Raw genomic sequence first — 19,165 nt, forward strand, 5'->3', positions numbered from 1 at the left:
CGGTCGTATCACGCGCGAGAATTAAATAATACAATCTTGCCTAATTTCGAGATTTAATTCCTTTGATGATGTAACAGAACACACAAAAACAGATTTGGAACGAGCAGATTACAAAATAATTGTTCGTTTATCAGAATGAAGATTTTTTTTTTTCAAAATTGAATTGTTATTCGCTGTTTCTAAATTATGATTCAATGACTTCATCTTTGGAAAAATCGAGTTTAATGCTGTACGATTGCAAATAGTGACAAACCCTGGTGTACAACTCTTTTTATAGAATGTGCAATCTTATCTTATCGACGAGGTAAAACAAATATTAAGCAAGAAAATAAATATTTAACCTAGACTAAACGTTTGAACCAAGAGACTGGATACATTAAAATTCATCGAGATCTTATTTGAAAGTTGAACTCGCGTATTTGTTACATCTTCGAAATAAATTTCCTCGGGAGGACAAAATTTCGTTATCAACGAACATAATTGTAAATTACCTCGATGATTACTCTCGACGAAACAAAGAACGTTAATCACAAGTTACTGTAACCAAGTTCTAGATAACGAAAAAGATTAAAGGAAATCGAATCCGCGTTTACACTCGCGTTTCTCTCGTTCTCCGAGAAATGTCTTCGAACGTCGTGGTTAAGTTGTACGTATCATGGAGACTCATCAACCATTTCTTTCCATCGAATCAGACACCGAACTCGATCCCGGGTCTACGGCCGACGCACAACTTCACCAACGTTCTCGGCCCAATAACGAACGAGGATGAGCCAAAGAGTATCTCTCAGCAGAGCACACCGAGCAGCGATGAGAGCAACTCACCGACGGAGCTAAATTCGTACAAGAGACTAACGGACAAGCCGCCTCTGATAAAGCGGCTGGCGATGGGTTTGACAGGTGGACGTGACGTTCTTGGGTTGAACGGTGAGGATGACAGCTGCCCCCTCGTCAGTGGTAGCAGCACACCGACGAGCCCGTCAAACAGGCCGCATTCTGGGGGTTATATAAACGAGGCGATCATCGAGTCCGAGGGCACGAGGCCGGCTTACAACAAGATACCCCCATCTGAGAGTCTGGACAATACCATCAACGCCTCCATCACTGCGAAAAATTTCAACATTGAGAACAACAGGTAACAACTTGCGAAAAAAATATGAATAATTATGATCCTGTTATGATAGATCTTTCAATATGTAGTGGAATATTTTATGTGGAAGTGTTGTGACCACCACAGATATAGATATTGAAAAATTTTCATTTCAAATGTGAATAGTTTATCTTTGGAAAAAGGATATTGATTATAATTATACGAAACTTACAGGATAGGACATAATTCTCCCAGCTCTGGTACGGAAACAGAATTCAAATCGAAGAGAAGATCTCAGATCAGTACCTCGAGCAGTTCAGTACCCGCTGATGGAAGTACACATGGTTCCACACCGACCCCACCACCTCTTCCTGAAAGAACGGATAGCCTTAATAACCGCAGTGAAGAAGCTGAACTACGAAAAGCTCCCTGGTTTCAAGCTGGAATACCAAGGTTTCTGATCATTACATTTCAAAAATTGCTAATTCAATGTGTTATAATGATTGATGTAAGCTTATAACATGTAACTCTTTTAAAACCATGAAGCTTTTTACTCATTGATATTTATTTAAATGTAAATATCCAATTATTATTATCGTTCATTAAAATGCATAAAAATATATATGTATAATGGAAGTAGTAGAATAATAATCTGCATCTGAGTATAGTTATTTTCACTGCTTTTATACAAATTTATACAAATTTGCATTTTCACAGTGTCATGGTCATTTATGATTCCAGGGAAATAACGCTAGAAGTGTTGAGTCAGGAGCCGGAAGGAGCCTTCATGGTGCGAGAGAGTACCAGTAAACCCGGATGTTATGCCCTTTCGCTTCGAGTGCCGCGCGAATTCCAACCAAGCGGAATAGCCCATTATCTCATAATGCGTACGAACAAAGGCTACAAAATCAAGGTAAATCTCTTCTCGGGATGGCCTTTCTTGTGAAAGTCTTTAACCGTCTACGAAACGTCTGCGCTTAAATAGAGTAATTAACACTTTCGCCCTGACAACGTAAATTCATTTTCTACTATTACAATTCATTTCAATGCTATTACTCAAGGCAGACAGAGAAACTAATAATTGAATAATTTGTATAAAACAAAAATAATTAAAACATATTGTTGTGTAAAGTACATTACAAATGATACATCAAGAATTGTGCAAGTTAATATTTTTGTGAAACACTTTCGAAAGATCAATCATCAGAGATCAAACAGAAAAATTAATATATAAAAATGTCGATTGAAACTTAATCAGATAAATTAATATTAATGCAAAATTTAATTGCATAACTTAATAAATAAATAAGTTTCAATTATATAATTTTATATATCAATTTTTGTTTTTATTCTGATTTATCTTTTCAAAGGTATCTTTATAGATAAATATATCATAATTTTATTTATATCAAGTGTACATTAGGTAAAAAAATTCTTTCGAGATCTATACAATCTTTTAAAATAAAATATTTTTTCTTTTTTTTTTCATGTTAACTATGAATGAAACGAACATACATTGGCAAAGAAAACCGAGCTGCTTTGTACCCAGATGTTAATCACCGCAGAGTAATATCGCGTTTGGACCGATGTTTTCAGTTCAGAAATATTATAATAGAGACATTGTGCAAGTACAAAGCTACTCCGGTTGCGTATTCTGCCATTTCGGTACGCGTATTTAAATGTCCGGATTTCCCTTGTAGGATAAATTAAATGGGTCCGTGGACTTTGATAATCTCCGAAACGAGTATAAATGAGTTTTGTTGGATGTACCGCAGGGAAATCAAAATTCCCCACTACTCTTTCATCTAGAATTGCATTGCCGTGGCAACACGCGATGAGATTCGAACATGTACAGTACATGATAATTTTGATATATGTGTATATGATGTTTGTTACTAGTTTGTTTCGTTTCTAAATTATTTATTACATAAAATCGAACATATCGATTTTAATATAAAATCGATATATTTTCAATAATTAATTTTACATTATTCATTTGATGTGACAATGAAATTTGCATTTTTTGAAGTTTTTAACATATAGCAATCGTAATACAATACCACTATATTTCAACAAAAATTATATTACTATTTCATTTTTATCGAAAAAATTAGTTAATTATTAAACAAAAACTAATTAAAACTTTGTAGCATTTCACGATAAAATTAAAATTTTTAATGGATCGAATGCAAATAGTAATTATATTATTTTATTTGTTCCAGGGCTTTACAAAGGAATTCACGACACTGACTGCTCTAATTACTCACCACTCAGTGATGCCAGAATTATTGCCATGTCCTTTGTCATTAAGTCGATACAATCCAAGCTTTGTGAAAAGCGATTCCAACAAAGACTTCGCGGACATCGATTCGGATCCTGATTACAATACCTTAGCCGACTTTCGCAAAATGATGGCTGACCTGAACGTCTAGAATAAAGCTCTCGTAATCAGAACGATCTGGAAAAAATCGATACTTTCACCGATTCTTCGAACTGAACAGTTAAAGCTGAATTCGTTTCCGAGAGACTACGAGAAACTGAAAAATGTGCTTCTATAAAATTCTACACGAGATCGTTTGAAGGAGTTCGTAAAATCATCGAAATGTATTTTCACTGAACTCGATTTTCGATTGGTCGATCGGTCGTGTTTGTCGATGAATAGAGAGAATTATTGATGATACGATTGATCGATTATTCGTTACAACGATTCACCGCATGCTCGAGAATAAAAAATGTCGTACGCTCGAATAAAATTCAGCACGTTCTCGCGGTGATAAATATTTATAAGTCATCAATAGTGATAGAGAATATAATATAAGTAATTTAACGATCGCCACTATTCGTGAAAATAACAGCGAATCAAAAGTCGGAGGACGCACAGCAGGGAAAAACTGATTCTTTATTTTGTAGATTTCATTCCCGATGTTTTTCGTTCGATGAACGAAGCTCGATTAATGGATTTTGGATTGAATTATTAACAAGCGTCTATTTGTATTAATATATATTGACGCCGACTCTGCGATAAAAAATTTCGAAGAACGATTAATTTGCAGGATTTTTGACAAACTAGCTTATTGTAGCATTTAGATCGAATAAAAATTATCAGAAAAAATGAGATAAATATTTTTTAATGTTACTCTGAATGTCTTTTGAATGATTTTTTGTTTCGGACAAAATTGTGTGAAATTGTGTGTGAAATTCTATAGTGTTCAGTTTATAAATCAAAGATTATTTGACAGTATTGCATTATCCGACGATCATTTAATAAATAAACAGAACAAAAGATATTAATAGAAAGATTAATCAATTAAACAATTATAAGAGCAATGTTATATTAAATCGATATAATTTTCAATGAGTTGAATATGGCGATTATACAACGAGATCTTTTTAATTTTCGATTAATTAAAAAAAAGTTTTAAAATCCTTGAGATTTTGCTATTAAAATTTCACACGACTAAATGTTTTACAAAAGTAATGTAAATGTGTTTATATGTATATAAATTATAATTATTGTTATACAATACTATTCATATTTAATTAAATAACATGGACGGCAGCGTTAGAAGGAATAGACCTTTGAAACAGTGACGATACAAAGCGTAGAATATATATTACCATGGAATTTTAAAGCCGATGGAAAACATATTACACTGGTAATTTAATTGCTCGACTAACCTAGTCTTGTACAGAATTTATGCGCGCATAGTGGATGTTAAAAAGAAGAGAAGAAGAATAAATATATAATCTTACGTATGTGTTAACCGACATAAAAGATCAAAACCGAAAACTATGTGCCGCTTTTTATACGCCCAAGAATATAAAATTTTAAGAAAATATTTCAATAAAATTCCTACTTTTCAATTTTTTCAATATACAAAATGATAAAAAAATCGATTAAGATCTAGAATAAAATCTAGAAAACTATCATCGAATCCACCGAATAATATGAATATGAATATAATATTATAAGATTTTATAAACGGCAGGTCATCGTTGATTTATTCTACAAAATAATGCGTATAAGAGACATGATAAAAAATAATAAAATAGTATTTTACTAAGGAGTTTATCTGCAATCAAATATCTGGTATTAAATTAAATACAATATTCCTTCCTATCATGCTATATATTTACGTATAAAATCGATAAATGTTTCTTATATTCGTTTATTTAAACCGAAAATATAAGATTTATAATGCGGACCTGAAAATATAACATAAACAAAAAATACGAAGACTAAAATCACATATTGTCATTCTTGACTAAAATATGAGACAAAACTTCAGCATGATTTTTAGCTAGTTTACGAACGTTCATTGTACTTCAAACATCGAGTACATGATGATCTTCGTATTGCCAAATTCAGAAATATTTGCTAAAATAAATGCGCAATGAAAATGAAAAAAATTAATAAATCATTGTAAGCTACGCTAAGCAAGACATTAATCACTGCTTGAAGTTTGTAACGTTTTACGAATTATTATATAGCAATGCGTTGTATAATTTCAATAAAATTATTTATTACAATAAATATTGAACAAAAAAATAATATAATTCAATCATGTGTGTCCAATTTATATCCATAATTATATTTTTCATTGTTAAAAATATTACAGTACATAAAATTTTAAATTATATTTCTTGTTGTGCAACGTGTCTTTTTCTTTCCGGAATGAAAGGTACAGTTCCTGGTTTAGAATGAGCACGTCTATTAGACTCCCTAAAATAAAATAAGTAAATATAGTAAAAATATTTTGAGAAAAAATATACATAATTCAAACATTTATAATTTTTTTTTTTTAATGATATATACTTTCGTTTAGTCTTCTCTCGAATTGTACGTAATTCATTCTTTGCATTGTAAATATGTTTTGGAATCTGTCTATGTCGGGCAATTCGCTTCACTTGAGGATGTGCAGCAAACTTTTCTTTCAAAGCTTCACTGTAATTTAATGCTGCCTTTTCTCTAGGTTTTAACTGTAATTATTTATTTTATTAAATTATTATTTTAATATGTAAAATAAAATAAAAAATCAAAAAATACAAAACATACCACACCCAATTTTTCTGACGCCCTTGCTTTCCAAACACGAATATTCATTTCATCACTTCCGCTAATAATATACTTGTTATCAAGAGACCATCCCATGCATGTTAATCTTTGCATACGTTTTGTATGGTAAACTTCTCGAGAATGACCTTTATTTATTTCAAAAATACGAATAGATTTATCATAACTACCAGATACGAATTCTTTACCAGTTGGTGAATAATCAACATCAATTACAGCTTCTACATGGTCCATATGTACATTTACTGGTGTTTTCAACTTACGAATATCATAAGTATATAAACTAGATTAAAAAATAGAATATCATAATTAATATATTTCTTAGTTTTCATATTTCAATTTAAATAATACAAGAAAATATTTTTTTTTTTTTTGAATTTACTTGTAATCTTCATTAGCACATGTGAAAGTAATAGCTTCCATAGGATTCCAAGCCAATCTATTAGTTCTTAATCTCATAAAAACTTTTCTCAAAGGACCTGTTTCTCTGGCATCATATAAAATTATACTACGATCACTTCCACAAGCAGCTATAATAATTATACAATTTTAGTTATGATCTTATAAAATTAAAATACAATCATTTATACTTAATCATTAATAATTAACTTTATAATACAATAATTATTCTTACCAAATAAATTGGTTTGGACAGGATTATATTTAATATCGTATAAAGTATCAATACCCCATTTTAATGTACGAATTGGTTCATTACGAGTTTCTTCCCATAAATGGCATACTTCACCACAAGTTGCAAATATTGGTTGGGTGCGATGATGAGAGATTCCAGTTATTACAGTCTACAAAATGTCCATAATTTTTAAACTAATATAAAACAATAAATTTACTAATATTTAATATCTTACTTTACTAATAATTGTATTTATAGGTTCTTCTTCTTCACCAAATGATGTTTTTTGTGACTTCCATGTTTTAATAGTTTTATCATCACCAACAGTAATAAACTGTTCACCAGTTGCATTAAACACAATTCCTCTTATAATACCATCATGGGCCAAAAAACTATGTATACATTTTCTTTGTGTAAGATTCCATATTCTTATTTCACCATCAAAAGCTCCACTAAGTATAGTAGACAAATGGAAAGGATGCTTACACATACTAGACACTCCATCTTTATGGCCTTCCAAACATCCTACAAAAGGTTTTGCAAATACTCTTTCTAATTTTACTGAATTTAAAGCCCTAGTATATTCTCTTGCTGCTTCAAAAGGATGTAATGCTGGATCATAATTCCTAGGTACTATAAATAATGAACAAAATTAATTATCATAACTGTATATAATAAAATATATAATAAAATATATACATATATGAGTTATAACAAAAACTTAATTTATTATTATTTTTTATTAATACTAACCTTTATATATGTCACGTTTTGTTTCTCTTAAGTATTCATCAGGATTTCTTGTTAGAATTTTCACCTTCATTTTGTAAATTTATTAATTAAATAAAATTTTTAAAGCATATTTTTTTTCTCACAATGTGTCACAAGTGAAGTAAACACGTGTATATCTACATATAGAAAATAAAACATAAATATGTATACATTTTTAAATATTCAATACTTATCATTAAAGAAATATTGAAACTTATAATATTTTATATATTATATAAAGACTAAATCAGATATTGCAATATTATTTTTCGTGGACAAATATTAAATTTTTAAATTTAGAGCAAATATAAACGAATAAATAGAAAAAAAGGAACACATACAAGATAAAAATCCACCATTTTTAGTATGCCAATGAAATTTATAAAGAAAGAATAGCAAATAGTATGAAAATGATATAGAATCAGAATTGACCGCGCCATCTTTTGAGTGCTAAAGATATTTCTTTTAAGAAAGGATAAAATAAAATAAGAATTAACTTTTAGTGCCATTTCTTAAAACATATTTTTCTAAAAGTATTTTAGAGATAGTGCTGATTCTCGATTCTTGATTTATTTTATCTCTTCTTAGAAGAGATATTATTGGCGTTTAAAAGATGGTGTAGACAATCAATTTTTACTTTATTTTTATCTTTTTTGTACTATTTTTTATTCTTCTTTTATATGTTTCATTTGCGATATTTTAGAAATGATTGATAGTTTTTATCCTATTACTATGTTTTTCCCACTATTTGCTTTCTTTATCTATTTGATATCTAACTGTAAATGATATATAAAATACTTATTAAAGTTCATTACTTATTATAAAGTTCATTTCATGACATTCTTTTTGTTGATTTAATCTTTCTTATCTTAAAAATTATATTTTCAGATTTATAATGTATTTCTTGAATAATGATTTTTAATTTAAAATAATAATTTAAAATAATATATTCTGATATATGATATGAATGTTTCTTGACTCGAACAATATGTTCAACAATGATGTAAAAAAAAAAAAACTCGATTCGACAAAGAAAATAGGAACAAATGTTAAAGTATTTTATCGAAAAAGGAGGATTAGAAAGTTCTTCTTAAAAGGAGATTCTTTTATTTATTCTATTTCTTATTTATAATTTTATAGTTTTAATTCTAATCAATACAATGTTACAATCTTATTCTAAATCGAATCGGTAATGTTGAGAATGACTTTAAAATGATAAAAGAATCTTTGTATCATCGAGGATATCGTGTGCTCTAGGATAAAAAAAATCCATTAAACGTAAGGTATATTCTGTACTTCATCTGTGACATTATGTTAGTAGTACGTAATACGTGACTTGGATAACGTGTGATTGTAAAAAATAATAAGTTTGTCAGTACAGTATAAATTACAAGTAAGTAATCAATTTTTATAATAATAATAAATTTAACAAATATATGAACTATTATATTGAAATTGGTTATTACATAAAACGGGAGAATAGAGATATTTAATTGATTAATTTGATAATTTTATTATATTAAACTAAATCAAAATATTTTAAAATATAGTCATTGTATTATGAAGTACAATTTATTTATAGACATATAACATATAAAAATCATGAGTACATAATATAAAATTTTGATCTTAATTATTAATATCATATATTTATTATACAATTATTACAAAAATATCTATAATAATTATTGTTAATATTAAGTAATATTTTATTAAGTAATATAACTTTAATATAACTTATAAAGATTTTTATTATATATAGAATGTTTTGCACAAGATTGATAAGGCAGTTTAAATGTTTTAAAATAAGACAACTACATACAACATTTGTTAAAAATGAAAATAAACCTGTTACTGAAACACCTAAAGCCAAAACTGAAACACCTAAAGCTGCTAATATATCACAGGCTGAAAAGGAGGCAATTGAATTTGTATCAGGTAAAATATATTTTTAGAATGTTTTTGATTTTAATGAAAATATGTAAAAAAAAAAAAAAAAAAAATTATATTTTAGGAGAGACTTTACATACTTTGTCTAACCTTGATAAAAGAATATTAGTTTGGGTTAAACGTTTTCCTAGTATGGATCAAGTTCCAAAACAAGTAAGGTAAATAAAAATATAAATATTCTTATATGTAATATTAAATTTAAATGCATGTACTTATATTTATATACAAATGTATAATATAAGTTATTATATTTTCTAAAGAAATATGAAAAAGTTATCTTAAAACTATATCTATTAAATTTTTTTTATTCTTGTTATTCAGTATAAGAACTATACAGCTAGCTCATACTAAAGCCAGAATTAAAATATGTTTTTACATGATGGCTTTTGCAATAATTGGATCTATTCTAGCTGTAATAAGTGGTAAAAGAGATGTTGCTGCTGGAAAAAATATAATAACAGAAAGACAAAAATGGTATGATAAAGTAAAAGAACAAGCACGAAAAGAAGCTGAAATGGCTGAAAAAAATGAAAAATAATATTTTAATTTCTTTTAATAACATTTAAATTATTTAAATTTTATTTAAATATTTTAAATATTTTTTTGATTAACTTTTTTTCCATGTCGTTATATTTCATTAGAATTATTTAATCATTGAAGTCATTATTTTGTGTAATCCGAGATTATTACAAGTAATAATTTCTAGTTATAATAGTATTATATCTTTATAAAATATTATTTTTATAAGAGATATTATTTATATAAATTGTATTGTAAATAAGCATTATTACATCTTATCTTAATAAATCAAAAAATTTATTTTTATAACATATTAATTTTATTAATAGATTAATTTTCAAATTAACAAAAAAATATAAAAAAAAATCAATGTAAGAATATGATAATAAACAAAATAAAAATGCCTAAAAATTCTTTTTATTGTTTCCTATATAAATTTTCTGCACAAAAATTGAAAATATTACAAAAAACAAACAAAATTGTAATTATAATTATGGGAATTGAAAATTTCTATAGTTTATTATACAAATGCGATAGCTAAACACATTTAAAATTAACATTTTAATATATATTTGTAGTTAACTTTACAATCATATAAAAAATTGATGTTTTTAAAATATTTTTAGAAAGGTAACAACAAATTTAAATTTCTAAATTTGGTGGTTTATAAAAGACACGACATTTATTGTAATAAACATCAATTGTATGTTCCTTTACAACTTCTTCTATATTCAATTCTGATTGTAATAGACGGACAGTGTTCTGTTCTTTTCTTAATGCTTTAAGAAGTTGTGGACTCTCATTACCATTATCTCTTTCAGTCTTTAATTGTTTCACTTTTTCTTTTGATGCATTTAGACACCTTGTAATAGCTAATTCTCTTGTTTTATGGCCTGATTGAATTTGTTCATATAAATCTTTGCATTTTACAGTAGGATCAACTTGTCCTTTAAACGATTCCGTTGGAAGTATGGTATTTAGCATGTAAATAATTTTGTCATCAAGTTGTCGCATTTTTTTTAATGCATCCTGGAACAAAAACATTTTTAAAAATTTTTTTGTGTGTATAATGCATGTAAATAATTATTATAGATTCATTAGTGTATATGTATATTATATTTAATTTATATTAAAATTTTGAAATCTCTATTATAAATTATGTATTGAATATATCTTTTATTTCATCTTTAGTTTCATTTTAGTATTTGTAAAATTTTGCATATCATTTATCACATGAAATATTATAAAAAGTAATATATAACCTTAAATATGTTTGTAATGAATTATAACTTTATAGAAATTTATAGCTTAATACATATGTTGAATGTAATCGAAACAATTGAACTATATAATTTGAAATATATCATATTTTATAATACTTTCATTTACTATAAAAATACCTGAAACTCTAAAAAATCTCCACATCCTACACTCACGGTTGCCATTTTTATAAAATGGAGATCAAGTATTCAACTACGATAGGAAGTATCGTGATTAAATTATTGCATAATATTATTATCTTTTATTATTGTTACTACTGTAATTAATGATTTAATTTTATTTAATTACATTAAATAACATTTATGGAAATTTTTTTAGATTATATATTTTTATTATATTACTCATATGTAGATAGATATAACTATTTAAACTAAAATATTTATAAATTAAAATAAACAAATAAATTAAATTAATTAAGAAACAACAATTGTGTTTAGATTTTAATAAATTAAATAATGATAATGTTTTTTTTAAATAAAATTTAAATATTAAATAAAATAAATATCTTTGTATTTGAATTCAATAATTGTTTATAATAATGAAGAATTTAAATTGAAATAAATTTGTAAAATTTATAATATTATTTTTTAACAATATATAATTTTTTTCGAATAATTATTCACATATATTGCAGTTAATAATTTATTAATACTTTTACACGTGTTATTTTTTAAAATGGTTAGAAAATATAATTCATATAAATTTATATAAAAATAATATTATAAAAAAATAAAATACACAAAAATAGTATAGTATATTATATATAAAATATTTTTAAATGTACGAATATTCGTAAATAATCTTTAAATGTAATTACAAATGATAAACATAAACATAATAAAATGTGTTAAACAAGTGTTACAAACATTATAATTTATTATTTTCCATTAATTTTATTTAGAAAATTTTTTCTCATTTTTGATGTATTATATTTTTATGGAAAATCCTAATTTATGTAAATCTTTTATCATTGATGATACAGTTTCTGTAGACAAAGATTCTAAAGGTGCACGCGGAGGACCAGGATTAATGTCTGTTAACAAACTCATTGCTACTTTCATAGTTGATACCCAATTTCCTGTAATATAATTGTAATTTTTGTATATAAAATTTTCTTTTTAAGTTAAAATATATAATATTATATATTATAAAGATTCATTCAATATAAAAAATTTATGAAGTTCAATTGATTGATCATCACGTTTATCAAATTTTTTTACTTACTTACCATATTTTGATATAGCGAGAACAACATTCGTCAAACGTTGTTGCGTGTCTCTTGCTTTCATAACATTTCCTGCAAGTCCTTCTCTAAGAGAATCGATCATAAATTCAGGAAGCATATTTGAGCTTGTTGTTATAAACGAATCTATTCCTACTGCACAGCCAGCATTTACTAACTAAAACAAATGAATAACATTTACATTAAATTTATCGTCGTATTCTTAATACGATATTTCCTTGAAAATAAATAATGCATACCTGATCGTTACCAAGGAATACGACGTATTTCTTGTTATTAGCACGAAATGCTTGAGTACCTTCATCTAAATCAGAACTGGTGAATTTTATCCCGACGAATGTTGAAATCTCGTCATTCAGAGATTCGAGGAATTGTCCCATGTGTACTAAAAAAAATTCCAATGCGTTTTTAGACGTGTTACATTTTACATATAGATTTAAAACAATTGTAATTATTAACTTACTATTAACATTAGTCATTCTTGGAAAGTGATAATATAAAAGTGGCGTGTTTGGAGCTGCCTCACTAATTAATTTCAAATAATTTTTTAATTGTTCCATTGTTGTTGGTTTAAAGTACAAATCGGGTAGACAGAGAATAGAATCTGCTTTGATGCTTTCAGCATGTTTTGCCTTTGAATTAATATTTTTATAAATAAAAAATGTATATTACATTTTCATAATTAATAAATCAAATTTGAAATTAAGAAAATATTATATTCTTAAAGTGAAATTGTATGTAATATTTCATTCATAAATTATTTACGTACAAGTTCGAGAACATCGGGAAGAGATGCACCTCCTACTTGAATCATCAAATGTTGTTTCGTTATTTTTACAGCATTTGCCCAAGCCTCGGCAACTAATTTTCTTTCAATTAAAGACATGGATGGACCTTCTCCGCTCGTTCCATTTACTATCAATTATAAATTATAATTTATAAAATTATAATATTAATAATTATAATAATAATTTGTAATATTATAAATTATAATATATATATAATATTTATCAAAGTGTATATATATTTTTTTTAAATTAATTTTTATTAAATTTTTAGCTGGTTATATAGATTTTACCGAGAACACCATCGATTTTCTTTTTTGCTAAGAAATTGGCGTATTGTGATATGATAGACAAGTTTAGACTCCTCGAGCTAAAATATGACGATAAGATAGAATAAAATGTTATTTGTATCTCTGTATCGTATAACATTAAGAAAATTACCTGTCATTATTAAATGGTGTCAATATTGGAGCGATTATTCCCCTGAACGTGAACGATACTTTCTATGAATAAAAATAAGGAAATGTTTTCACTCTTTTTTAAATATTGAGAATTTAATATTAAAATATCTGTAGATATTCTATTGATCGAAACATTGTGAAATATTGGATTAAAGAAGTGATCGTTTTTTGTACGTGTATATTACGTAGTTTTTCAAAGTAATTTATGCAACTATTTGATACAATTGATTTATAATTTATTTATGAATTATAATATATTTATACGTACCGACATTGTGCAATGTGAAATGAATTTTAAGAACGTCAATTAAAATATTAATACGAAACCGAACGAAGAGGAATATTTAAACTTTGGCTTTGATAAGATTGTCTCAGCTTAGTATCAAATATCACGCGTTACATGTTTACTGATATGATATTTTTTTCGTAATAATACTAATAATAGGCGCATAAGTTTCCCTACACTTTTATAATTATTTTACTTCGGCGTATCCAACGAGAAACTATTTTATTAAACTTTACAAACTTTAAAATAATGTTTTTATAAAAAGAAAAAACATGAATATAAATTATAATATGTATTATCTTTTCTAAACATGCATTTATTTGTTACGCTATAATTTTTTCGGACATGCGAATTTTTACGATCGTTTTATTTTTTTTGGCAAACAAAGGGTCGAGTTTGATATATCGAACAACAATGATTATTTATAAAAATGCTTTTTATGTTTATTTACATGTAGATTTTCTTTTTCTTTTAACAATGCCAATGATATATTAACACAGTATCGTAGTGATAAATTATACGTAAGTTTCAAGATGGCCGCATGCGTTTTCCTTTTTATGGATATAACGAGTATCATTATTCCTCGAGAAACGAGAACGAAGACTATTCCCAAGTTTACGTAATAACGCCAAAGAGAATTACTATATAATGTATACTTTCTACGATCTTTTTTCAAATTCTTATTATTTCTTTCTCTTTTTTTTTTCCCCCCTCTAAAATTTACTTATCACTTAAATATAACGAAATTCATGCTACGACGTATTGGCGCATATTAGTAAAAGAATTGTTCTTTTTTCATCGATACGTTTATTTTTCGTCTACCTTTCGTATTTTCTCGATATTCACGCAATATACTGGATACGATGATAACTACTTATAATAACGTATTAGACTCGCCATACCGATTTTTCTTTTCATCATAGACAATGATTCTCGTTTATATTCTAAAAGAGAAATTTGTTTAACTGTAACTTCTTCCCATTCTAGCATTGATTTATTATTAATGTAATATACGATTTCTTTTTTGATCGCTCGTCTAAGTAGTATCTCGTCATTAATTATTTTCTCATTAATCGATCGATGAGGAGGAACTAAAAATGTATACAAGAGGATCGATTAATAAAAAACTTATAATTACAGGAAGTAAAAATGTAAGTAACGTAATTGGTATAAATATTTAAATATCACTGGGTAGGAATTAAAAGTAATTTAAGATATAGATTAATTCGAATTATAAAGAATTTAAATTTTTAGAAATTTATAAAATGTGGAAAAAATTTCTGGATTTATTCAAATATTTAATTTGACGATTTAAATGTAGGTAAAGGAAAACTTATTTGTAACTTAACTTGTATTAAAATTTTAATGAAAAATATATTTGTAAATTTAAATGTTTCACATTCCAAAAACTTAACTATTGAACGAAAACGTGTTTGAGAAGAGTCGTTAGATTTATTATTTATACCCTAAATTTGTGGCACAAGATATTAAAGCATTATGTTCAATTACAATTTCAAATATCGACATGTCTTCGTGAGATGGTTATGATCTATAATTGCTTCATAAATGTATTTATTACCAAATGCAGTGTTAATAATAGTTATGCGTTACAGTGTTAAGTTGTGACGTAACCAGAATGTTTAGTACCTAGAAAAAATGCTTCTTCTATTGGACGTATTATCGAGTATAGTTTTATAGAGATACATATATATATGTTTTTTAATAGTCTACAAAAATATAAATTAAATTATATTATTATACACAATTGAAAATATATACACGGTATATGTATGCGTATATTTATGTACATATGAGAAGAAAGTAATAAATAAGAAATTTAATAAAAATTTTCATATGTATATTCTTTATGTTTATTTAAGGAAAGCATAATTCGTCATCGTTTTGAATTTGCTCAATTTGGCACATAATTTGCAATACGATATTAAAAATACATATAAACGAAGATTGTACATATTAACAGTTTAAAATGTATTATACATATTAACAGTAAAACACAGTGAAATGAAATAAATTATAAGCAACGCATAAATTGATCGTTACTTTAAAAAAAAAAAAAAAGGAAATAATATAACACAATTGGATCTTGGATCGCAATTATCCACGGTGTCGATTAACTGTAAGTCGATGAACTAGATCAACACTCAATCTGTTTGTCGTAAAGAAAGATATTTCTCGTGAACATGAAATAAAAGGATATTTAGCAGGAACGATTACTTTTTAACTCTACTTCGAAGTCACTTCTTCCAGCTGGTTACGTTACTACTATTCGGCGAAGATTCGAACAAATCAATTAATTATTTAATGTCTTGTACACGCGATCAATATCAGCAGTCGCAATGACCTAATTTACTAACAATGCACCAAAAAGCCGTCGATGAGAATGCAGTGAAAACGACCCACATTCTATAATGTATATATACGTATGTGTGTTAATTAATACATATATGTAATATATGTATATATATATATATATCATAAAATTCATACTTATGAAAAAGACATCTCGTATGAAATATATATAATATATATATATATATTTCAATTAGAGATTAACAGCCGTGGCCGGACCAGCCTGGTCACGCGGCAGAAACGTCATCGTAAACTGTTTCTTCCTATTAACTTTTTTAATTTTTTGTTTCTTTAATTCTTTTTCTATTAATCGTTACCTCTGCCTCTTATTTCCTTTAAATTTTCTTTGGCTTCGAATCGCATCCCGTACAAAAGTGCAGCACATGATTCATCTTAATCAGCTGTTGAGAATATCTTGCACGGTTTGATCCGATAACAATTGTCGCTCTGAATTTTCTATCACGATTGCGTTTTAAATTTTATTATTCCTTAATTTAACTTCATCGTGCACGACATGTTCGATCGTGTCGCTCTCTTCCTAGTCAATGCATTAGTAATTATATATATATATGTATATTTTCTTTTTTTTTCCCTTTAATAATCGTTAACTACTAAATTTTACTTTTCTGCGCATTTTCACAACAGACGAAAGCAAAAGAAGCTCGTGACATTACTACTTCGGTAACTGTAACAATCTCATATAATAGGTAAATACGTAACTTTTATTAGAAAATCTTTGGATCGGTGTCGATCCGTTTATTTAATAATATACAGCAGAAGCTTTAATCTCTCGTAACGAACCGCAAATATTTTATATTCATTTTATATCGATTAGCCTTCCTTTCCTTTAAACACGCGAAATGTTAAGCATCGATTGTTATCAAATCACCCGATACCTCTTGATGCATGATTGTGTCGTATATGCGTATCCATACACGCACGACGCATGCAGTTTTTTTTCTGTTTAATTATTATTATTATTATTATTATTATTATTATTATACGTTGTTAATACATTACGCGCAGATATTTATATGTAAATAACAGCTACTGAAGAACCACGGATATGTACAACAGGGATATGCCCGATCGATACAGAAAAGTGGTATTTCTTTCGTATTCACGCCACGTATTCTTCCGTTTATGTCCCTCTTCGAATTCGATTCGATCAAAAAAGGATCAAAATCGGAGTTGATCGCCTCAATTTACATTTGTTCCCTCTTTCTCTCTCCTTTACACGCGATCGATCATAACGATTTAACGATACGAAACGATAAGATTTGCTCGAATCGAGGCTTTCGGGTATAACTTTTCATCTCTTATGAAAGAGAATAATAATTTCATCGATGAAACGAAAAATTGTTGCTTTAAATAAATAAATGCAACAGGAGAAATGTTATTCGTTCTTCTTGTTTCTCGGATTAAGAAAGATCTTCGTTAATTCGAGAGAACGCAACGAGAATGGATAATTTCACAGCGTCAATCGTTATTTTTTATCAAAGATCCGAAGAGCATCGATTCGAAGAAAATCGTACGATCGCAATCGCAATTGTTTCTTTTTGCAACTCGGTGATCCATCGTAATATTTATTATCGAAACGATGACGATATTTTTAAAATGCAATTTCGACACGAGTTCTACCAGCTTAGTCTCTTTACAATAATTCTACAATTCGCAACGAACCATCATTTCTACGAACAATTTTTATGTTCGAAGTTTCGAGGATAGATAGATAGCGTCTAAAAAGTATCCGCCGAGTTAATAATATTCGCAAAACTCGATCGCGTATCTTTTTAAATCTCGTCGATTTCGAGCTGTTCGATCTCGTTTTCTTTCATATTTTCATATTTTTTTTTTCCTCTCCCTTTTAAATCTCCCCCTCCTTCCCCCCTCAAACAGTAGTTTCGCATATTTTTCATCGACGAAAAGAAATGTTTGTAATACTGTATCGTTTGATTCAACCTCGAGAGGTCGTTCGAAAATATGATTAATGAGTATGGTCCCAAAAGTTTTAAGAAGTAGTTGTTTCTTATCGCGTGGAATACAACGTAGCTTCCGTCTTATAAATATTCTCAACAAATCTTCCGGAATCAGCCGTAAAGAAGGGACTTCTGTGCATGCGCGTCGTTACGAAACAAGAGATTAATCGAATGGAATCATTTTGAATAATCTTTCATAGAGGAGGAAAAAACGATTATAAATTTTGTATTTTGATTCAACCGTTAACATCTTATGGAAGAAAGATTTTCACGAAAAAAAAATCTTTCCTTGGCCATGATTTCATTTATCAATCTTTCGAAGGATCGAATCTTTCGCAAGTGAAATTAAATAAAAATTTCATCCCACGCGAAATTTTCTTTATAATGGTTTCATCATTTAATTCGATACTTTCCGAAATTTAATTTGAAAACTTCGAACAAAGTTTCGAAGTTTCTTTTTTCTTTTTTTAACTCGAAGATCAACGGGATCTAAGGGAAATTTTAAATATTGCGCATTCGTAGCGACGCGAATGCCTGTGAAAAGTTGTTGAATAATAAATAGTAGCTTGGTTCGAGTATCTAACCGCTTTTAGTATCTCTTTTCTCTAACATTCGAAAGACGTTCGTATTAATCGATGATACTCTCGATGCGGGGGTTTTATCCGAGACTCAAGGAGCATCGAAATAAACTACAACAATTAGTTATCGTTATTAGTAGCCCTTTG

At 27.5% G+C, this 19,165-nt stretch overlaps 5 protein-coding genes and 1 long non-coding RNA gene across 13 annotated transcripts in view; 2 read left to right on the forward strand and 4 right to left on the reverse strand.

Annotated features, from left to right (window-relative positions):
• Positions 1-5,649, forward strand: part of LOC100868372 (EGFR adapter protein) — a 197,305-nt gene extending 191,656 nt beyond the window's left edge. For all 7 annotated transcript variants that reach the window (XM_003694543.4, XM_086904055.1, XM_012487880.3 and 4 more), the window contains 4 exons: positions 693-1,132; positions 1,322-1,540; positions 1,829-2,000; positions 3,310-5,649. In XM_003694543.4, coding sequence (XP_003694591.2) covers positions 693-1,132; positions 1,322-1,540; positions 1,829-2,000; positions 3,310-3,519 — 1,041 coding nt within the window. In that variant the 3' untranslated portion in view covers positions 3,520-5,649. The remainder of the gene's footprint in view (positions 1-692; positions 1,133-1,321; positions 1,541-1,828; positions 2,001-3,309) is intronic.
• LOC147658256 (uncharacterized) lies at positions 37-3,665 on the reverse strand. The gene is made up of 3 exons (XR_015290908.1): positions 3,355-3,665; positions 1,320-1,458; positions 37-1,101 (listed from the first exon to the last, which is right to left on the reverse strand). It is a non-coding gene; the product is annotated as an uncharacterized LOC147658256 (long non-coding RNA).
• LOC100868249 (DDB1- and CUL4-associated factor 13) lies at positions 5,591-8,385 on the reverse strand. Its single transcript, XM_003694542.4, has 8 exons — positions 7,908-8,385; positions 7,549-7,703; positions 7,031-7,428; positions 6,796-6,964; positions 6,544-6,691; positions 6,144-6,444; positions 5,904-6,067; positions 5,591-5,810 (listed from the first exon to the last, which is right to left on the reverse strand). The coding sequence occupies exons 2-8, from the start codon at positions 7,616-7,618 to the stop codon at positions 5,723-5,725; spliced, it is 1,338 nt and encodes a 445-aa protein (XP_003694590.2). The 5' UTR covers positions 7,619-7,703; positions 7,908-8,385; the 3' UTR covers positions 5,591-5,722.
• LOC100868130 (protein FAM162B) lies at positions 8,385-10,446 on the forward strand. The gene is made up of 4 exons (XM_031917187.2): positions 8,385-8,959; positions 9,329-9,504; positions 9,581-9,674; positions 9,838-10,446. Exons 2-4 carry the CDS (start codon positions 9,330-9,332, stop codon positions 10,052-10,054), a joined length of 486 nt encoding a protein of 161 aa, XP_031773047.2. The 5' UTR covers positions 8,385-8,959; position 9,329; the 3' UTR covers positions 10,055-10,446.
• Positions 10,437-11,692, reverse strand: Ccdc58 (Coiled-coil domain-containing 58). Of its 2 annotated transcripts, none has more exons than XM_003694540.4 (2): positions 11,436-11,692; positions 10,437-11,064 (listed from the first exon to the last, which is right to left on the reverse strand). In XM_003694540.4, the coding sequence occupies exons 1-2, from the start codon at positions 11,478-11,480 to the stop codon at positions 10,678-10,680; spliced, it is 432 nt and encodes a 143-aa protein (XP_003694588.1). In that variant the 5' UTR covers positions 11,481-11,692; the 3' UTR covers positions 10,437-10,677. The 2 variants fall into 2 exon arrangements, with proteins under 2 accessions (XP_003694588.1, XP_086760187.1); XM_086904061.1 differs by having other exon boundaries at positions 11,298-11,510.
• Positions 11,693-11,944: 252 nt separating this feature from the next.
• LOC100870665 (N-acetylneuraminate lyase) lies at positions 11,945-14,516 on the reverse strand. The gene is made up of 8 exons (XM_012487757.3): positions 14,074-14,516; positions 13,786-13,847; positions 13,638-13,714; positions 13,329-13,474; positions 13,023-13,191; positions 12,799-12,944; positions 12,545-12,716; positions 11,945-12,394 (listed from the first exon to the last, which is right to left on the reverse strand). Exons 1-8 carry the CDS (start codon positions 14,077-14,079, stop codon positions 12,243-12,245), a joined length of 930 nt encoding a protein of 309 aa, XP_012343211.2. The 5' UTR covers positions 14,080-14,516; the 3' UTR covers positions 11,945-12,242.
• Between the last annotated feature and the right edge of the window lie 4,649 nt (positions 14,517-19,165).

The sequence above is a fragment of the Apis florea genome, unplaced genomic scaffold (genome assembly GCF_048593485.1).
Source record: "Apis florea isolate Af1SG1 unplaced genomic scaffold, ASM4859348v1 contig_2293_pilon, whole genome shotgun sequence".
Taxonomy (NCBI): domain Eukaryota; kingdom Metazoa; phylum Arthropoda; class Insecta; order Hymenoptera; family Apidae; genus Apis; species Apis florea.

Bases quoted from the DNA above. Each gene is read 5' to 3' on its own strand.
- LOC100868249 (XM_003694542.4), bottom strand. From the start codon at position 7,618: ATGAAGGTGAAAATTCTAACAAGAAATCCTGATGAATACTTAAGAGAA. The intron at 7,429-7,548 runs GTTAGTATTAAT...CATTATTTATAG, and splicing joins AAAACGTGACATATATAAAG to TACCTAGGAATTATGATCCA. The intron at 6,965-7,030 runs GTAAGATATTAA...GACATTTTGTAG, and splicing joins TAAATACAATTATTAGTAAA to ACTGTAATAACTGGAATCTC.
- LOC100868130 (XM_031917187.2), top strand. From the start codon at position 9,330: ATGTTTTGCACAAGATTGATAAGGCAGTTTAAATGTTTTAAAATAAGA. The intron at 9,505-9,580 runs GTAAAATATATT...ATTATATTTTAG, and splicing joins GGCAATTGAATTTGTATCAG to GAGAGACTTTACATACTTTG. The intron at 9,675-9,837 runs GTAAATAAAAAT...CTTGTTATTCAG, and splicing joins CAAGTTCCAAAACAAGTAAG to TATAAGAACTATACAGCTAG.
- Ccdc58 (XM_003694540.4), bottom strand. From the start codon at position 11,480: ATGGCAACCGTGAGTGTAGGATGTGGAGATTTTTTAGAGTTTCAG. The intron at 11,065-11,435 runs GTATTTTTATAG...TTTTTGTTCCAG, and splicing joins GAGATTTTTTAGAGTTTCAG to GATGCATTAAAAAAAATGCG.
- LOC100870665 (XM_012487757.3), bottom strand. The intron at 13,715-13,785 runs GTAATTTTCTTA...GTCATATTTTAG, and splicing joins ACACCATTTAATAATGACAG to CTCGAGGAGTCTAAACTTGT. The intron at 12,717-12,798 runs GTATGCATTATT...CATTTGTTTTAG, and splicing joins TATTCCTTGGTAACGATCAG to TTAGTAAATGCTGGCTGTGC.